Consider the following 19,841-nt stretch of genomic DNA (forward strand, 5'->3'; position numbering starts at 1 on the left):
TTTTAAACAATGTGCTTCCTGGCAGATCTTGTAACTCAGCTGACAACAGTGCAAAAGGCCCACAATTACTGTAAACTGTGATGATCAGTGTCCTCCTGCAAGTATATAAACATTGCTCAACTAATTTATTGTATTTGTTGTGATTATTACATAATACTGTATTAATGTATTCTTTTCCACAAAACCATCAAACTTTCAAATCAAATCAAATCAAACTTTATTTCTTGAGCACTTTTCATGCCACGGGGAACACAAAGTGCTTTACAGGATAAAATCAAGTCATAAGGATTAAAACAAACAGTGGATAAAAAGGCATTTAAAAATAATAGACACAAGCTCTTTCCACACACTCACACACACACACACACACACAAGGACATAGAGCAAAGAACCCCCCCACACTCACACACACACCCACCCACATTCCCCGAAAAACATCATTCCCTGAATACTGTCTCTTTAACTGAATTCTGGTTAATAAAACAACTAAAAACATTAAGTAAGTGATAAAAATTCTGACTTGGTGCTGATGTGAGGAAACAAAACCTAGAGATCCATCCACACCAGGAGCCAGTCCCCCGCATAGGGGCTTTGAGTTTTTTTTAAACAGTAATGATGATGATGATGATGATGATGATGATAATAATAATAATAATAATAATAATAATAATATTAATATGGATAAGAATAAATAATAATAAGACATTTTACTAAAATGCCTTTCAAGAAACCTGACATCCTCTTACAAAATCAACAAAATAAAGTAAATAATTGCAAAACAAAATTAAAACAAAGCAGTTTAAATGTAAAAAAAAACAAAACATATTAGAGTCTAAAGAAATCTAGCTGAATAGCTCAAATGCAGATTCTTTATTGTCCACACCCACTACCCTAACCCAAACCTGAAAAACACAATATTCCTTCCACATACTAGATGATCATTAACTCTTAATGTAAATTATTCTGTTTCATTCCTTTTTAACCTCTCTAGCTCTCTCTCCCCTGACAAGTTGTACCCTCCCTTTACTTCCTGATGTGCCCATGCTGTACCTGTACATATTAATTAGCTTGTCAGAACCAGAAAAATAACAATTCTAATGGGACGTACACAATACAAACAACAACCAATGTCGGCTACTTCCTTTTTTTTTTATGACGATAATTGGCATGCATGTGCAGTATTGGAGGTGAAATAAGGGTCGCTGCTGTACAGCTGAACGACACTTGGACTCTCAGAGAGCTTTGCTCAACAGCACCACAGTGGTAGTTAAGTGAGTGCAGAGTACTGCTTACCCACTCAATTCCTCAAATGCAACGAGAGGAGAAGTGAGGACTCTATTTTGTCCTTTAATCCTCAAACTTGTTTGGCCTTGAGCTCCTCCTAAGCTGGTTCTTGCTGGAGGGCCTCAAGAGAAATGCTTAGCATACAGATGAAGGCCCAAAACAAACACACACATGCATAAACATCCTTACATGGTGCTTGAAGAGGTGATAATAAGAGTGAGAGACGTATGACCACGAGGTAGGTCCATGACTATCTGAAGCAGTGAATTAATGGAACTCGTTTTGTGAAAGTGCTTCCTCTTAGACAGCAAATGATGCAAATATCTTCTTCACAGAAGGAAAAAAAAAGCATGTCTGTCTTATTGTTAATACAAGTCTTCAACATCACTTGCTGTATTACTAAAGTTGTATAGACTTTATAAATTACAGCACAGAAAGCTAAAAGAGAGGCCATGTTGCTTTAAATAGCCAACCATCTGAGTTGTGGTATGAAAGGATGCTCGGGAACATATTGTGGCTCTGATTAATCTTAAACCCAGTTAATTGTGTCCAGGTGAACATTAGTTTGCGCATGTTCAATGTGTCTTCTGAAAACTAAAAACGAACTGAGAGATTGGTTTGGTTCTGTGCTTCTGTCTGGCTCTGCAAAGTTTTAATTTGTAGCTTTAAGGAAGTGTGATGACAGTATAAGATAAATATCTTAAGGAAAAACTTTTATTATTGATAAATGCACAGAGCTTTTGTGTGTCGAAAATAGTCTTTGTGGTCAGTCTTATCAAAATTAAAAATGTTCTTCATGAGGTTGTTTAGGGCATTTTAAAACTTCTTTATTGGACACACAATGAAGCATTGTTTGGTTGCTCTTTGACTTGTACACTGAACGTGACAGAGCAAATAATGACGAGGCTGTTTGTGGAGTCTGGAGCTTTGACACAAAAAAGCTGCAGACTCACCAGGTGTTGCAGCCCAAGTGACACACTACAAAGGAGTTGAGTGAAGTCACGTGTACAACATTGTTTGGCTGCATACTATTTTAGACTGAGTAGACCTCTCACCACCTGCTTGAAACAATGCCATCAGTTCATCTATTGGAATAGATCTGAACACACACTTGCCACTTCAAATTAGTTTCAGCTTGACATTTGGAAGAAGTGACAACGCCAATTTGAGATTTTCTTCTAAATTAACTGTCCGTTGACTATAAAAAAAGAAACATGTTTTGTATTACTTTTTTGCACATAAAATTGCCTTTAGTATAGAGTATAATGGAGTTTTATTGCCCGGGGGAACATATAGCAGCATCTGGCTTTAGCTGCACCGGTAACACCTGCCAAAATCAATTTATCGCTTGTTTTCTTTTTCAAAGGAATCATTGAAGCTATGTCTTATAAGCCTTAAATGTAAAAATAGAAAGACTTGCATAGCCCCAGGAAATTGTCTACAAGCAAAACAAGTTGCTGATATAATCAATTAATTGTTTTGACTGTGAAAAAAAATCAGCTTTGAGACTCCAGACAAAACTCAGTCTGTTGTCTACTGCCTTTTAATTACAACTCTGTCATGCCATATTAATGAAGAAGACCTTGCGAGGGGTTTATTTTTCTCCGGTTAAACATTGGAACAAAAGCAAATTTCCAATCTTTGAGGCAAGCTGTCATTTTAGGAGTTCCAACCAAATGAGTGTCCTTTCAAACAGCCCCAAAAGCGTGGACCTACTTATCAAGCACCAGCCAGCCTTACCTGAGACATTAGAGCACAATGTACTTACTAAGGTACAGCAATCTGTCTTTCTCACTCACTCTCTCCCCCCCTCACTCTCTTTTTCTGGTCTCCCTCTCTTCCACAGTAATCAACAGAGGCTTATGTAACTCTCTACCTGTGCTTATCTCTCTCTAACACACACCGACAGGCACTTTGGCTGCCTTACTAATAACGTGCCGCCTCAGTCTGGGGCGGGGAAACAGAAGGAGAGAAGATGGGGGACAAGAAGTGAGTGCTGGGGTTGGGGGTAGGTAAGGCTGAAAAGAAAAGGAGAAAAGGAAAAAGTGGAAAAGCTAAAAAAGGAAGGTAAGGACAAAAGGAGAGAAGGTGATAGAGAAGAATGTTAAGAGGTGACAGTATAAGGATGATGATGAAAGGAAACAGTGCTATTCTTGCTTGTTCCTTCCCGAACAAAGCCACACTTTCTCTAAAACCTACTATCATTTCTCCAAACACTGACTGACTGGTAAAGAGAAATGACTGCTCTTCTGTAAGCCCAGAAAGAAGAGAGGTGAGAAACCTGGTTGCTGGGTAATGAAAAGCACACACACTTCTCTCTTCCAAACACACAGAGTCTCATCCATCCAGTGAACTCTATGCATGTAAGCAGGCACATAAATGCAAGTAGACACACATGAACTAACACGTGCATATTTAAGCAAAATCTTGTTTTGGGCCACTTTGATACTTCACATCCTTTTAACTTTAGCAAAAGAACCTCAGCGTGCCAACTGTATGAAATGATTAGACCTGCCCTTCCAAAGGATTTATGATATGACACAGCGAGAAAGAAAAACCCTCTTCCCACTGGCTTCTTGTGAGAAGCAGAAATGCAATGTCCTTGTTTTAAGTAACATGAATGCACCTCGATACAGATGGTATTTGAAAAAGCAATGAAAGAAGAAGCCTAGACTTTGAAGCGTGGAGGTGCCCTGTGCTTTAGCCTCTGTCAGGGCAAAGCTCCAACCATCTGTCTGATGTAAGCACACGCATGTATCGATGTGCATAGCTGCGTGTGGTTTTTTTTGTGTGCATGTGTGCTGGTTATCACAGAAAGAGAATGCACACAAAAGATTGCAGAAAATAATAAACTAAGGGCAGAAAGATGTGAAATGATACAATGAGTCATGCCATCTAGTGGAAGCACCTCTCTGCTTGTATTACCTTGACCGCTCTTTGCTTTACTACTCAGCAGACAGCGATACAGTACTGTGTCATTATTCAAGTCAAAAGAGAGGAGAGCATACCGACTGTGATAGAAGGGTAAGTCTTTAAGAAAATTTTTTATAGAGTGATAAAGGTTTGAAAATAACACGAACATAGCATGTTTTTAAAGGCTAGATTTAGCCACAGATATCTTTGTCATTTAGACTACCATTTTGCTGATTTAGCCCAAGAAACTCAGATCTTACTACCTAATATACTACCTGTATATCACATTTCCAGCTGTAAATATGTAAGATGCACGATATGTCAAGGATGACACAACTCTAACATCCATATTTGGTTGTCAACTGAAAACAAAACTGTATTACCTAACATGGTCATATTTTCCAAGTACTTCTGCTGGAAGAAAGGTGGTGGTGGTGGTCTGAATGAAGATGTCATTAAAGCACATTCAGGAAACTGTATTTTGTAGCATGCCGCCACCTGGATGCTATTGGGACTTTGTAAAAGGGTGCAGTTAAATATATTAATGTAAAAAAACATTTAGCATGATTTAGGAATTATAAATTGAAGTACTACAGACAGCTGCGATGGCACTGTTTTGCTCAGTATGTCATGATCTGGTGTTTTTAAATATTGTTTCAATTTGTGTTTTGGTCCATTGCATAAGTTTGTTGCTTGGTTATCTGTACTTTCTGATTTTATTTTTTGTTTGGGCTTTTCCGCATTTAATCCAGTTAGTTTTGCTCTCTGCCTCACTACATTTCTGTTATTAAATGTCTCACCTATTCTGCATCAACTCATCATTTCCCCTGGGGTAAATATTTACTCGCTTTCTTTGTTTCTCACCATTTCTCTTCATAGCTTCATAGCTTAGTCAGTTGATCAATCACTTCAGAGTTTTTCAGCCTGTTTTGTTCTTTGTTAAGTACTCTGAGAGTCCTGCCTTTGCCTTTTGCCTTAAATGGCAGGTGGCCCGCATCAGACTTAGTTTTCAGTTCAGTACAGTACAATCCATTATATGTTTAATATCTCAACGCCATCGCATCTCGCTAATTGGACGGATGCTGTTCTTTTGCAGCACTTGCGACCAGCTAGGTTCATCTGTGGTATTTCCTGATCTAATAAAATCTACTGATTGTCAACTTGGGTTAAAGGACATAAACCTTTGCCCTGGGATGGACTGTGAGCTGTCCAGGGTGTACCCTGCCTTTCGCCCAAAGACTGCTGGGATAGCTCCAGCTTCGCCGCGACCCTTCATTGGATTAAGCGGTTAGGATAATGAATTAATAAATGAATGACATACACCTTTGATTAAACAAGCAGATCTGGCCTATTAGCTCTGATGCTAATAGGCCAATTAAGTTCCCGTTACAGCGATTGCTGCTTTAGTATCAAGGTTCTAAAAAGGCTTCAGGAAGTTTGTGCATAAACACACAAACGGTCAAAATGTTGACCATGGAACTGGTTCTGACTGTTATTTTATACTGCATATTAGGGAAGTGAAAATTTCATTATGTTAAAATCAGGTAAAATAGAAAATGGAAGAAAAATCTAGGCGAAGGACGCTGAGAGACTGTGGTGTGCATTGCTTTATTAGCAATGAATACATTGTTTTGTTGTGCAACATTGTTGAACATAAAGTTTAGCTAATTAGGCAACATAAAGCTGTGATTACATGGCTCTCTACTAACATGAGGGAAATAATTAATATAATAACGTGCCATATGCACAATACACAAAGCTATTGTGTAATTAATTAACCTTAAAGAGATTTCTGTGTTTAGAGTGTGCAACATTGAACTTGGCAAATAATAACGCCTGTCACGTCACCTGGATGCAGTAAGAGGGAAAGACTGGGATGAATTCATATCATTTTTACCGTGGTCACTGATAGTTGGGCAAGTTCAATTACTGTCTTGTCATTCTGTTACGTCAGCATAGCAACATGTTAATCATCTGGTTCAGATCAGCTGACTTTTGACAGGTGAATGAGAGAAACGTGTTACTTTACAACAGTTGTTTGGCACAAAAACTAAAAAGACCAACATGAAATAGTTCCTACAGCATACTTTAGCATATTTAGCGAGTTTTGTAATGGAAAAAGAAAAGAAACAGAAATAAACCTTTGATATAATATATTTACTGTTTGGGACCATGGTGATGAGGACGCTGTGTTGTGGCGTCTATGCCACGTTGTGGCGCATTTTACGGCACGATGCGTTCTTTATACTTACACATTGTAGTGTATCTGTTTGCTGCCTGCTTCATGACTTCAAGGGAAGTCATGTCATGACAGTTTAACAACACTTAAAATAGGCAAATTTATCTAATGATCACTTACACTTTCTTAAAAACTGACTTAAAAACATAAAGCTCTAAACATTTTAATGCAGTAAATGCATATAAAAATAAACGTTTCCCTATAGCTAGGCTATATATATTTTTGTATGTATTTATTAACTTTTAATCCATTGAAAATATGTTTTTAAAGGCTATATATAGTGTTTATATTGGCTAATATAATTATAATTATATGCCTACAGTATTTAAATAAATAATCCTGCTCTCCTGATGCTCTTAGATGTCAGATGTTCAGTCCACGATGCGCGACTGAACAGTCACAAACACGTTCTACAATTAGACTTACAAACATATTCACTGACGCTGCTGCTGCCCTTCTTCACGTCTGTTTTACATGCGCTTTTTATTGTCAGGAACTAGAATACCAGGTAGGCTACGGTAGTCATTTTTAAAAGGCGCGGGTCTTCTGAGAAGCATGAGTCATGTCTGTCTCTAGGCAACTGTGACTGTCCAACATACAGGCGCAGAGGGGATGAGGCTGGACCCACACAGATTCTGCACAAAAAGAACATTTTTGCTGGCTGTTGTATTTTCTGTGTTTTATTTAGTTAAAAAAGTGAGTGTTGATGTGTGTGACTGACATGTGTAGGCTGTTGGAAAGTTATGAAAATACAGAAAAAAGTGCGTCCCGTGTTGGTTCAATCCTGGAAAGCAACAGTTGTCTTTCAATGAAAGGAAGATTCTGTATTTTATGGGATGGGTGGCAACCATAGGGGTGACAGTAAAGAGGTTACGTAAAGTCTTTAATGAAGTCACCTGCCTGTAATCCTGAAATTGCATCATACTTGCTTTCTTTCAACCATGGATTTTGAAACAGTCAATTGTGAGAACCACTGGTAAACTAAAGCTTTGGAGTTGCCTCCCACCAAGGCAGTTTTCTTTGTTACCAATCCTGCTTCTTCAGCTAAGCTCGGACATCCAGAAAATTTTCACTTTAAAAATGTTTTTAGCCCCAAAGACCATTGGATCAAATTGTCCAATTTAAAAAAATATTCTGTATGAAAGCAAACCACAGAGGCATGCAGGAGACTGTTTTTACAGCAATGGGAAAAACTTTCATGACAACTTCAGAAAGGTAGCATTTTTCTAACATTGGGAGGCCTGTGGTTTTTTTTTCTTCCCACAGCAAAAGGATCAAGTTTTTGTGGCACAAAGCTGGAGAAGCAAAAAGTTTTATGCAGTTTAGATATAACAGACATGTCAGAGGTTTGTTGTAACACAAAGTTTTGATTGTTTTCTTTGCTGCCTCACCACCAAGGGCGTGACTTCGTTGTAAGCACAAACAATTCACAAACATGTGGAGTTACAGAAAGACTGACGGGGATAAATAAACAGTCTGATTCTGATCTGCTGATGCTGAAATTCCCATCTTCAGCATGGTTACACTCTACACTGTTTCCAATGAAGAGGTGTGAACTAGAGATTTGCTGCAGACTTCACCGTCTCTCCACGAGCACTCCAGTCTGTAGGACAGACCTCACTTCATATAACTAAATGGTTTGAGCTATCTGAAAGCAGCAGGACCAGTGTACTGTGTGAAGCTTCTTAAGTGAAATAACCCACATTAAAATGTTAGACACACATGCAGACGTTGTCTCTATCATGTGCATCCAACTCCAGGCCGAAGCAGGATAAAACCACAAGTGTCTAACATGGTGTGTTCAAAGGCTCAAAAACAGAAACTGACCTCAAAACAAAATAGACCAGGACTCCACCAAGCCAAGAAGGAAGAAGTCGAGGGGTAATTATTTACTCAGATTTTGACTTCAATTCTTCATCATTTGAACAGTGAGGTTGTTACCCTTCCCCGAACAGTACAGAGAGAAAGATGTAAGCTTTTAAAACTATTATATTTAAACTATTTCAAGATTATTTAACACTCTCCTCTCTGTTCTACTAAACAATACTCTAAATCATCTAAATCATTTTCTTTTATTCGAGATTTATTCCAGTGCACTTTGGTTGTATCATCGATTGAAAGCTGTAAGATTGATTGACTGATAATGTTGCAACTGCTATTAAAGCGGTCAGTTAAAACCTTCCTCCAACAACTTTGAACCAATAAAAAACTAATCATGAATTGTGAGATGATAGAAGTTATCATTCTTGTACATTTCCTGGATATGTAGGTGTTTCCCTAAAGATAGAGATGTTAACACTTGAAAGCGACAACATGTGTGAGGTTGCTGATGTTCTTTCCAAGGTAGGCAAGCGCAATGGTTTAGTTACAGATAACTTTGCTTTATTTTTTTTAATAATAATAATAATAATAATAATAATAATAATAATAATAATAATAATAATAATAATGACTCTATGGTAATTTATGGTATTTAGGCGTTTAAACAAAACATCTGATTAACAAGACTGTGGGATCCCAGCTGTGACAGCTGCCACACGCTGGAATGACCCAGATGTAGGTTTTGCGTGACTCCTTTTCACGACTCTAAATCCATCCTGAGTTCCCCAAACAGTTCCAAAATGGCAATGCTGGACAAGCGTTATGTTTGGATTATTGTTTCCTCATTCATACTATAAAATATTCACAAAAAGGTTGAAAATATGTTCTCTGCATCCCCTTGGTTAATTTCAATGCCTTCATCTTGCAAAAACAACTGAAGGGATGGTGTGTGCAATTGCGCACACAGACCATTTTCCCCTCCTTTTAAAACATTTTAAATTTAGGTGCAGTTTCTGCAAAATTGCTCTCAGGTTAGATAGATCACATGTGGGTGCTAAATTAATACATTTACATTTTCTCCTCCCAACAAAAAAAATTGCATGTGAATGCTCCATACTGCATATTAATTACAACACATGTACTAACTACATGCAGTGCTATTTTTCACCTCTGAAAGACGCAACCCTCAGTGCGCACTGTTAGTAAATCAGATTGTACTCTTATTTTTCATGCGCAATGACTTTGCACACGTTTCTGTTCATGTAAACCTTTAGTAGAGCTGGCTCTTGGTCTCCTAATGCTATTATACATTATTGGTTGCACATTTCAATTGCAGTAGCCCTAATAAAAAGCTTGGGCACGGCCTAAAATACACAGAAAAACTTCTAAACTTTATTACGGCAATATTTAAGAGCTTCCAATGGAAAAATATTGCAGTAATTAATACATTTCACTTGATAACACCTAATTTAATCCAATTCAAGCAGTGAGAAGCTTCTCATTCTTTGAGCAAGCATGTTGGGAACAACATGCTTGCTCAGCATTCCGGTTTTCCGGTTTTGTAATGAACCTGGATGGCATTATTTTAGCTTCCAGTGCGCCCTGAAAACCCTTCAGCTGATCCAGAATTCTGCAGCCAGAGTCCTGACCAGAACCAGCAGGAGAGATCATATTTCTCCAGTTTTAGCCTCTCTTCATTGGCTGCCTGTTGAATCTAGAATAGAATTTAAAATCCTTCTCCTTACATATAAAGCCCTCCACAACCAGGCACCACTATATATCAAAGACCTCATTGTTCCTTATATACCAAGTAGAGTACTTCGTTCGCAGACTGCAGGCTTACTTGTGGTTCCTAGAGTCTCAAAGAGCCGAGCAGGAGGCAGAGCCTTTGGTTATCAGGCCCCTCTCTTATGGAATAAGCTCCCAGTTAGTGTTAGGGAAGCAGACACCCTCCCCACCTTTAAGTCTAGGCTGAAGACTTATCTTTTTGATAAGTCCTATAGCTAGGGATGGTTAGCATCCCTTAGTTATGCTGCTATAGGTTTAGACTGCTGAGGGACATTTCCTGACACACTGAGCTTCTTTCTTTTTCTCTTTATCTCTTTCTTTTACCCCCCCCCCCCCCCCCCCCATAACAGTGTTGCATCATTAACATGTATGTCTCCTGTCTCAGCAGGTCTCCCTGGCCGGGAGTAGCAGTTCCTGTTGTCTGTTGTCTTTCTGTCCTCTTCCCCCGACACAGCAGAGGCAGATGGCTGCCTGTCCTGAGCCGGGTTCTGCCGGAGGTTTCCTTCCTGTTAAAAGGGAGTTTTTTCCTTCCCACTGTTGCCAGTGTGCTTGCTCAGGATGGGAGATTGAGTTGGACTCAACTCAATCTGTTGGTTTCCTTATATAGGCTATTATGAATTGGCCTTCATTATGTTTTCCCCTCTGTCTGTAAAGCGTCTTGAGATGGCATTGCCGTGATTTGACGCTATATAAATAAAGTTGAATTGAATTGAATTGGGAAACACTTCCTGTGATTATGGAGAAAATGCAACAAACAAAACAGCAAAATGCCGAAATGACTAAAACTAGGATAAGAACGATCTATCTAATTCCTTATTAAAGCTTGTACAAATAGCTGCAAACCATAATCTTAGAAAAGAACAATTTATCTATAACAGTAGAGTTCAACGTTTAAAGTACATTTCCATACTTGTAGTGTTAAATGAACTCATGTTATTGGAATTAAACAGCTGTCTAGCTTCAATAATATCACACCACTCAATGACAGCGTTTCCCTGTCAATAGATGTTTTCTTTTCTGATGACGTGCACATTCTAAGATGGCAATGCCTGGATTAATTAGTCTCAAATTCAAGAAAATATTGATTCAAGGAGAATGAGAATACAATAGCACACGTGGCCTGGCCAACATGGTCCAGGCCAGAACCCCACTAAGTCGCTTTAGATAAAAGCATCTGCTAAATGACTGTAGAATAAAATAAAATAGAATATGTGAGATGTGCTGGAGAAAGCTAATCAAATCAAACTTTATAGTACTTTTTATAAAACAAAAGTGTAACACAAAGTGCTTCACATGATGAAAGAAACTGAAAAACATAATAACAGCAAATAATGAAAACCCATCCCTCCCTCCCACTAAATATACACATATGTACACCCACATACAAATTATGCACACGGACACACACACACAGCACATCAGTGACATGGCAAGGTACCGAGGATCCAGGTGATGAAAACCACCTATAGGTGGCCATCCACACTGAGAGGTGTCACAGTCCATGTCCTTAGGGAGTGCCACCACAGAGACCACCCTGACCTGGATACACCAGGATAGGCTCCACACATGGAGCTGAGCCCATGTGTGGCGATTCCCAAGAAAATGTCCTCTTGAGCAGAATAAACACAACTCCCAGCGTGGAAAGCCCCCATGATGAGGCACTGGGGCTAAAAACTTAAAGATTGAAAGACTGTGAGAAAGGATAGAAACATGCAATACATACAGTAATGATGAAGTATATCAAAACTATGCATTTGCTTTAAGCATAAGTGTCACTCTCCCATCATCAAACCAAGTCATGTGAACTTTATTTATAAACACCACCAACCGCTGACATCATCTTGATTTCCATCCCATCCCCCTTCTGTTGATTTAATAGAAGAGGAATAACCTTAAATCTTTTAACCCTTTAATGCTGTATGTATAATATTTGATATACACACACACACACACACACACACACACACACACACACACACACACACACACACACACACACACATATATATATATATATATATATATATATATATATATATATATATATATATATATATATATATATATATATATATATATATATATATATATACATACAAACACACATTTTGTGAAATGGCTACATACAGACAACATCAGAATTTTCTTCCTTTGCTTAAATGGGTTAAGTATACAAATAAATAAAAAAATTTTTTTTTTTTAGCAAAATGTAGTTATTTCTAACTGTAGTAATCATCATCATGTGTTTTATGAAAGGATAAATGCTCGCAACTTGTTACCATGGGAATCTTTCCTCCTGACACTTTCCTTCCCACATAATGAAACAAGGCATCCGTCTTTTCGCAGTCAATTCATTCACAAACTGAGCAGCCATTTAGTTTCACATTACAGCTGCTGTTTGCAAAAGACATTCTCAGGGATCAATTGTATTTGCAGTCATTGATCAGGTAAGCATTGACCTCTGTGAACATACAGGTCCAGGAGCACGGACTAGGAATAGGCAGCTATTGATCAATGCTGTCTGATATTATGTCTGTTTCAAATTGGGGCTTGCCTAAAACAGTGACATGGGGAAAAAAAGCCTTCCCTGAAGGTTAGAGAGAAAGACGGGTGGGAACCTGGCACTATTTGCACTGATAAAGAGGAAAAATATGCTTATCCATTCAGAAGCAATCAATATGCAGAGGAAGGAAAAGTGGAGGGTGAGGAAGAGATGGAGAGATACCCTTGTCAAGTCGATGCTGTGTTCGCTCCCTGAGTCTCTGGAGCAATTTGGCAGTTTCAGTGGATTTAGTTTCAGCTGTGCATAACTAGGAATGATACTAACAGTCACGTTTTTTAAGTTGCTTCTTGTCTTGATGAACAGAAAAGTGACTGCAGGGTGCATCCCGTTGATGAGGAAGACATTCGGAGAACAGACTATAAGTTCCCAATTTAGCAGAGCAGGAGCTGTGGATCATCAGACCATCTGCCAGTTGGTCACTGGAGAAAATCCGTTACTTCAACAACTTTCAGAAAAACTGCTGTCATTATGTATTTCTGCATTGTTTACTCTGTGGCTCTCAGATCAGCTCCTAGTTAAGTCAGAGAAGTAAATCACAGGTTGAATTTAATTTTAGACAATGATTTGGTCTCTTATTTGATAAATATGTGGAAGCGAGCCAGGAAGCCATTTTAATAGCTGTTTCTTTTTCAAGAAATTTGCACAATGCTGACATTAGCTCATCCTGTGGATGTGTTCAAACCAGTCTGAGGCTGAGCACCAACTCATCTGTGATTCTCTCCTTTGTCTTTCTGTCTGATCTATTTCTTCTTCTGTGCTTACATTTCTAGGAGACACAGGAGAGTATTAATTTGCCCATTTCTTTCGTAATGGCATTGAGTGCGTGGGTGGAAGTGTTTCTTCTGTCCGTACAGTATCAGAGAGAAGAAAAAGATGAGTCAATGATGCCAGCATGCTACTCTCAGGGCCGCTCTAAAGTCCTCCATATTTTTAATCACCAGCAACTCGAACATCTAATTAATCATTAACATTTCTCCTGCTGATCCTCAGCCCTCTGGGGGCACCTTGCAGAACATCCCTCTCTTACATTATCTTTTTTTTGTGTATGTGCATAAACACTATGTGTGTTTGTTTCAGTTCTGAGGCAGGTGGCCAGAGTAGTTGTTAGGACAGCAATTAGTGTAGGCGAGGGTGTTAGTAGGCTGAAAAATATCTCCTGCTTTGTGTATTTACTGACCAATGCACCATTTTATGTCAGGGTTCTGTTCCTGCTACACTATATAGGAGGAAAAAGAAAGAGGAATTGTAGTAAGTGGAACCTATCAACGCTGATGTCACCTGCTCAGATATGCAGCATCATGACTGAGAGAACTGGGATAGTCTTCAAACTTAGGTTCTTCTTTTAAATGTATAATGTAGGATTAATCAAGTATTTGGTTTTTTTTTAAAAGTCACACTCTAAAACAGTGCAATTAGCCAATCCCAATTGCAAACCACAAAAGAGCTTGTTCATTTTTATTTTACACAACTTCCACAATCCAGGTTTTGCATCTGTGAAGCTGTTGCATAACTGTGAGGTTATGTTACTTATTTAAACTCAACAGGGACTAATTTTACAGAAATGAAAAGTGGCGGAAAAAAACTGCAGAAGATGGAAAACAGCCCAATCTCAGAAATGACATGAAAAGTAAATAAAGATGGTTTAACTGGGTGGAGTTGCTCTTTGTGTTCTTTTAGCTCATATGTTTGATAACTGTTGACATCAATTAAACCTACAAAGAATACTGGATCCATTTCAGGCTGTGATATAAATCAGAAATGACTACAGTGACGTTAGATAAAGCTTATTCAGTTGCATCTCCCACAATGGACGTGAAGTTCTCAGCATAACTAAAGTGTTTCTTTCCTCACCTCCCTGGCAGAGTTTTAAAAAAGCAGATGTTTGTCTGATTTTCAGGTGGCTGAAGTGAACTTTTTTGGCACTTCTGCACAGGTTTGGCTTTTAACTGCCTGAGGTTGCCGCTTGATTGACACGTGAAGCTGTTCATATCTCAAGTCGGCTCATGAAGTTTTCTTCCCTTTCACATAAAAACTGCATCAACGCTGAAAAGGAGCTCGAATTTAAAAGATTATTTCCAAATTCCAATTGCGAGATTTTTCAGAAAAAAATTGTAAATAGAATATTTTCTTTTTCAGATATTTCAGGCCATTTCTGTTGTAACAACCAAATGAAAACATTTATATGCAACAGGTTGGAGATATTTTACCTGCTGACATTACTTGCAACAATAATCTTAATATTATATTGTTTTATGTAATTCAGTTTTCTATAGCATGTCTCAACATCAGGTTTTCAGCGTCAGATTTTATGTTCTTTGTTGGCATATTTCTCCAGTTGTCTGATGAAAAACTGACAAAATAATGAAAGTAACTCATATATTATTCCTGGCTTTTTATTATGGAAGCATACTGCAGTCTAAGATCAATAGCTGAGAGTAAATGATATCATGCAAACAGCGATTCGAATTCATGATCTGGTGCCTTAATGCACCATATTTAAGTATTAAAGTGACAGCTTTAAATCACAGGGTAAGAAAGAAACCTGCATGTTCTGGTATATTATCTGTTTGATCTCCATAGTGCAGCATTTCATCTGGACATGTGATTCCCTCCACTTTAAAACTGACCTTGTGCTGGTGTAGAAATGAACACAATAAATTACTGAGCCTCTTGTGAGTCATATGTGCTGTGAATGCTTGAAAACTTTGCCTCGCTGTAACTACAACTGCCTGTGGTGAGCTGTTTTATTCATGGAAGAAGGCCTGAGTCTTAATGCAAAAAAAAAAAGAGTCAGAGATGGGTATGTGTTGTTTAGCTATCTCCTGATACAGTGAGTTGCATGGCAGTTCTATTTGTTTTAAGAGATAGGCAGGATAGTGTTTCTGCATATAGTATCTTTTTAGCCTTTACCATTCACTTATATCCACCTTTACTTTTTGTTCATAACCTTCATCCCCTCATTTGCTCTTCTTGCTACCTCCCTTTTCATCTTCACCCTCTTACTATTTCTTTTCCCTTCTCTCTCTTCTTCCCTTTGCTTTTCCTCTGCTCAGTGTGTACAGACAGCCGTGCACTTCACTGCCAGCAGTGATTTATACTGCTTAGGCAAATGAGTGGCTTACAGCATGTTGCTCCTTCTTTGCTTCATCAGTACACATTGCACATAATGCGGGAGCAGGTCGACGCCTGCAGGCACACACACAACTGCTGAAATTGATCTAAGAGACATGCTGGAGGGGTTCTACTGCAATACAACAGGCCAATGTGATTCATTTCTGTGATTGAGGTGTTATGGGCTGTGTAGTTGAGCATGTACATTTTTCAGCACATGCACCTCATGTAATCATTGTTTTCATAATGGCAAAATTGCCAATTGTCACTCACTGTTGAATGCGAAAGGGCACTACAGCTGGAATACATGAGCAAAAGCAGTGTTTTTCCCCTATAGGCAGATATCCCAGCAAGTATGAAAAATGCTTTTTTTTTCCCCCATCTTCTCGTGTTAGGGAGTGTGTGAAGAGATATTGGCTGTAGAGCTTGATTGATGGTAACTCAAATTGTGGTGCTTAAAATGCCCCAAAAACATTGGAAATATTAATAGCAATGTTGTTCAACATTTTATAAAGGTTATCGCTTATGAAATGGTCTTTTTTCGACTAAATTAAAAACATCACCTGTATGACTGATTTACAGTGGAGACCAAAGACATGGGTGCTACTACTGATGCTTACTGAAGACTTCTGACAGAGACTGCTGCAACTACATATAGCACGAAAAGAAATACTGTAAGTGTGGTTTTGCCTAAAGTGTCTTTAAATTTCATCTGATTAGATGAAATTTCATCTGTTTGGTGCCAAGAATGGGTTTCGTGATGCAATTTTCTAGAGGAGGGCATCTCACAAGATTTAGTGACATTAAAAATACTTGGAGAGGCTGATTAAAACCTACAAGATAAAAATACAATATTTCCTTTGTGTGGCTAATTAGCATTCTTAAGTATGCTTTCTTATTCATTTCACATAATTTGTCTATAAATTATTATTGTATATTACAAAAGCCAAACTGTATCCAATAAGGTTATCATTGAGCATAAATAAATAAATAAATAAGAAATTAATAAATCATTTCAACATGAAACTAGTTGCAAGGTTTCCAGAGTGACCAGTTCATGACAAAGAAATAGTCCTTTTCCCACTGGATTTCTTCTGTATTGTAATATTTCACAAAATTTGTGCAACCTATTTAGTATATATATTGCAAAGACGGTACATTGGCAGTAAACATTTACAAACCTCAGGAGATTTTAACCCCTTCTGTCCGTTTACAAATACCAGAACGGTTTAGGCTCAGAATACATCTGTGATATGTTCCAAGAATATAAACCAAACAGCGCTCTTAGAGCCAAAGAATGAGGTCAATTAGTCCGGACTAAACATGGAGAAGCAGCTTTTAGCTGTTTTGCTGCAGACAACTGGAACAAACTGCCAGTGGAGATTAAACTTTCTCCAAATGTAAACACTTTTAAATACGGGTTCAAACATTTCTTTTCTCAGGTGCCTTTGGGTGACATCAGCACAGCAACTTTTACCTTATCTTACTTTTAATCCCTTTAATTTAATTTACGATTTTATTGTGGTGTTTGTTATTTGTTCCTGACTTTCATGCTTTCTTTGAATTGTCTTGTACATGAAGTGTGCTTTACAAATAAACTTGCCTTGCCTTTGATATTACTTATAGGTGAATAATATATTTGATAAAGAGGTGAACTTGTCCTATTATTGATAATATTTGACATATCTACGCTGTGTCAGACAAATCTCTTTACTTATAGTACATATTTTCAGTTCATTTAATCTTACGATGATTTCCTTTAAAGTAATTCAAAATACACTTTTATGTGGAAGTTGTTGGAAAACAGAATTTACTTCCAAAAACAGATAGCCTGGTAGTCTCTAATTTTAAAAGATATTAGTTATTTGTAGTTTAAGTTCCCAGACATAAAGTTGCAATCTTGCATTCAGATGTTTTGTTTGTGTGTTGATCTGTAATTGTTCCTGGTTTTTAGAAGTGTTCATTAAAGTTCAGCAGAACAACATTTAATAAAACAGTTACATTGCTGGTCTTAACAAATTGAAATGCAGTGACAATAATATAAAAGCACATTGACTCTTCAGGAGATTTCATCTCCATGGGAACCTTGCAGAGTGCCCAGCTGAGTGACCTAGACTCTGCTGCCAGTAGGATTTCTAATTCAATTTTTTCCAATAAATATAAGAAAAATATATATGAAATAATCTATTTCTACTTAAGATAAAATAAAATAATGCAAAACTGATGAAATATAATTTTCTATATTAATGACAAAATGCTAAACCCAGTTTTCAGTCTATCTGATGGAAAACAGTCATCACTTTAGGATAAAGGAGGTGCTGCCCCATGGATACCTGTGACCTGGTCGACAAGGATGCGGGAGGTGATGATGCGTCCATACTGGGAAAAAAGCTGCTCCAGTTCCTTCTGGGTCATGGTCTTGGGCAGGCCACTCACATAAAGGTTAGCGTCACGGATGGAGGCTGAGCTGGGTCGTGCATATGACACCTGGGAGGGAAAAATAAACAGCCTCAGAGCTTGAAGACATAAATCCAGCCTGCAGTGCTTTTTACGCAATCTAAAAAGATTATAGCCTTAGATGTACAGAGCTGCCGTCAGTGTGTGTTGTGGATGAGAAAGCAGGAGAAATTTCAGCTCCATAGGGACGGAAACGAGACTGTATTTTTCTTCCTGGCTCTAGGGATTATTGTTAGGATAAGATTTAACAGTTTACCATACCATACGGAACCAACTTTATTTATAAAGCCCTGAAACAAAGGGCTGTACGTCGGTAATAAAATGTAACAACATACAACTTCAAACAGCTAAAACAATGGTACTTAGTTTGGTCCTATAAGCTCCAGAGTCCAGTAAGTTTCTAATGTATCATTGCTCCAACACAGCTGACTCAAAAACTGAGTCTTTTTGCATAACCTGATAGGGTGTTGGATCCATTTAACTTGACTCAGGTGTGTTGAAGCAGGAATATGTAGAAAACCCGCTGGATTGCGGCATTCGTACGATCGAACTGAGTAGCCTAAAGCGATAAAATACAACTAAAACATAAGCAAAAGAAAAAGTTTACCAATAACGGCCATAAAATGAATAAAACACTGGGGAGATATACCCTTAATATCTCATCGACTTGTTTGCTGGATGACATAAGAACCTCTGAGTGTGTTTTACAGTTCAGGATTCAGGCAGAAAAGCCATTTTATTGAAAAGAAAGATTTTCTGCAGCGTTTTAAATGACAACCTGACTAAATATTTAATTGGTCTGTTTTCTATAGATCATGGAGTTGACATAACAACAATCAGCTTTCAAAGCAAAATGCCAGTCGTTTGTTGTTGTTCTTAAAAGATGGATTAAAAGTTTGTGTCAGCTGTAACGGTCCAAATGACAGGAACTAATAATACTTGCTCAGAAGCTCCCATCAGTAAATCTTCTATAAACTTCCACAACATTTTCAGTTGTAGACACATTTTTCAGTGTTAAAAGTCAGTAAATCCCATTACGATTGCTGCTGACCAAAGCAGTTTTTTCTCCCGTTCCTTTCATGACCTCTGACAAATAAAGACGTAAGTCATCAAATAAGGTTAAAGTCAGGCAAATATCGTGGATATGCAGCCATATTCTCAAGTAACAGCATGGAAATCCTGGTTGTGAGAGAAGAGGATTGGGAGCAGCTGGCTTTCCCATGTCTCACTTCTCTTTCACACATTTCCCTCTTCATCCTATCTGTTCAGCTCCTCTGTCGTCTTCCTCCCCTCTGCAGATCCCTTCCCTTTTTGCTGCCTGGTTATTTTCCGTCTTCTTCCTTCCTGCATGCTGCTTCACTAAACCTTTCCAGAGTCTGCCTCTTTTGTGTGCCTCTTTTCTTCACTGTACAGCTCTCCCTCATTTTCTCTCCTTGTCAGCCAACTCCAGATGTCTAATCCATCAACACCTCCTCAAGCTGTGAGCAGTAGTGCGCACACGTGTGGTGTGGCGCTTGTGTGAAACAGGAGTGTGTGCTTGGTTGCAGGAAAAGTTAGAAAAACTTTGTGTGAAGATTAAAGTAATCACAAGAACACGCTGGATAAATGTGTCTCAGATTGTGTGTGCACATGTCACTGTGAGCTCCTCACACCTTTGGCATGCTG

General features: G+C 38.2%; 1 protein-coding gene across 7 annotated transcripts in view; it reads right to left on the reverse strand.

Annotated features, from left to right (window-relative positions):
- Positions 1-19,841, reverse strand: part of elavl4 (ELAV like neuron-specific RNA binding protein 4) — a gene marked incomplete at both ends in the record, with an annotated part of 77,187 nt that overhangs the window by 9,823 nt on the left and 47,523 nt on the right. For all 7 annotated transcript variants that reach the window (XM_079244718.1, XM_079244719.1, XM_079244717.1 and 4 more), the window contains one exon: positions 18,053-18,206. In XM_079244718.1, coding sequence (XP_079100844.1) covers positions 18,053-18,206 — 154 coding nt within the window. The remainder of the gene's footprint in view (positions 1-18,052; positions 18,207-19,841) is intronic.

Source organism: Telmatherina bonti (assembly GCF_933228915.1).
Source record: "Telmatherina bonti genome assembly, chromosome: 8".
In the NCBI taxonomy this organism is placed as follows: domain Eukaryota; kingdom Metazoa; phylum Chordata; class Actinopteri; order Atheriniformes; family Telmatherinidae; genus Telmatherina; species Telmatherina bonti.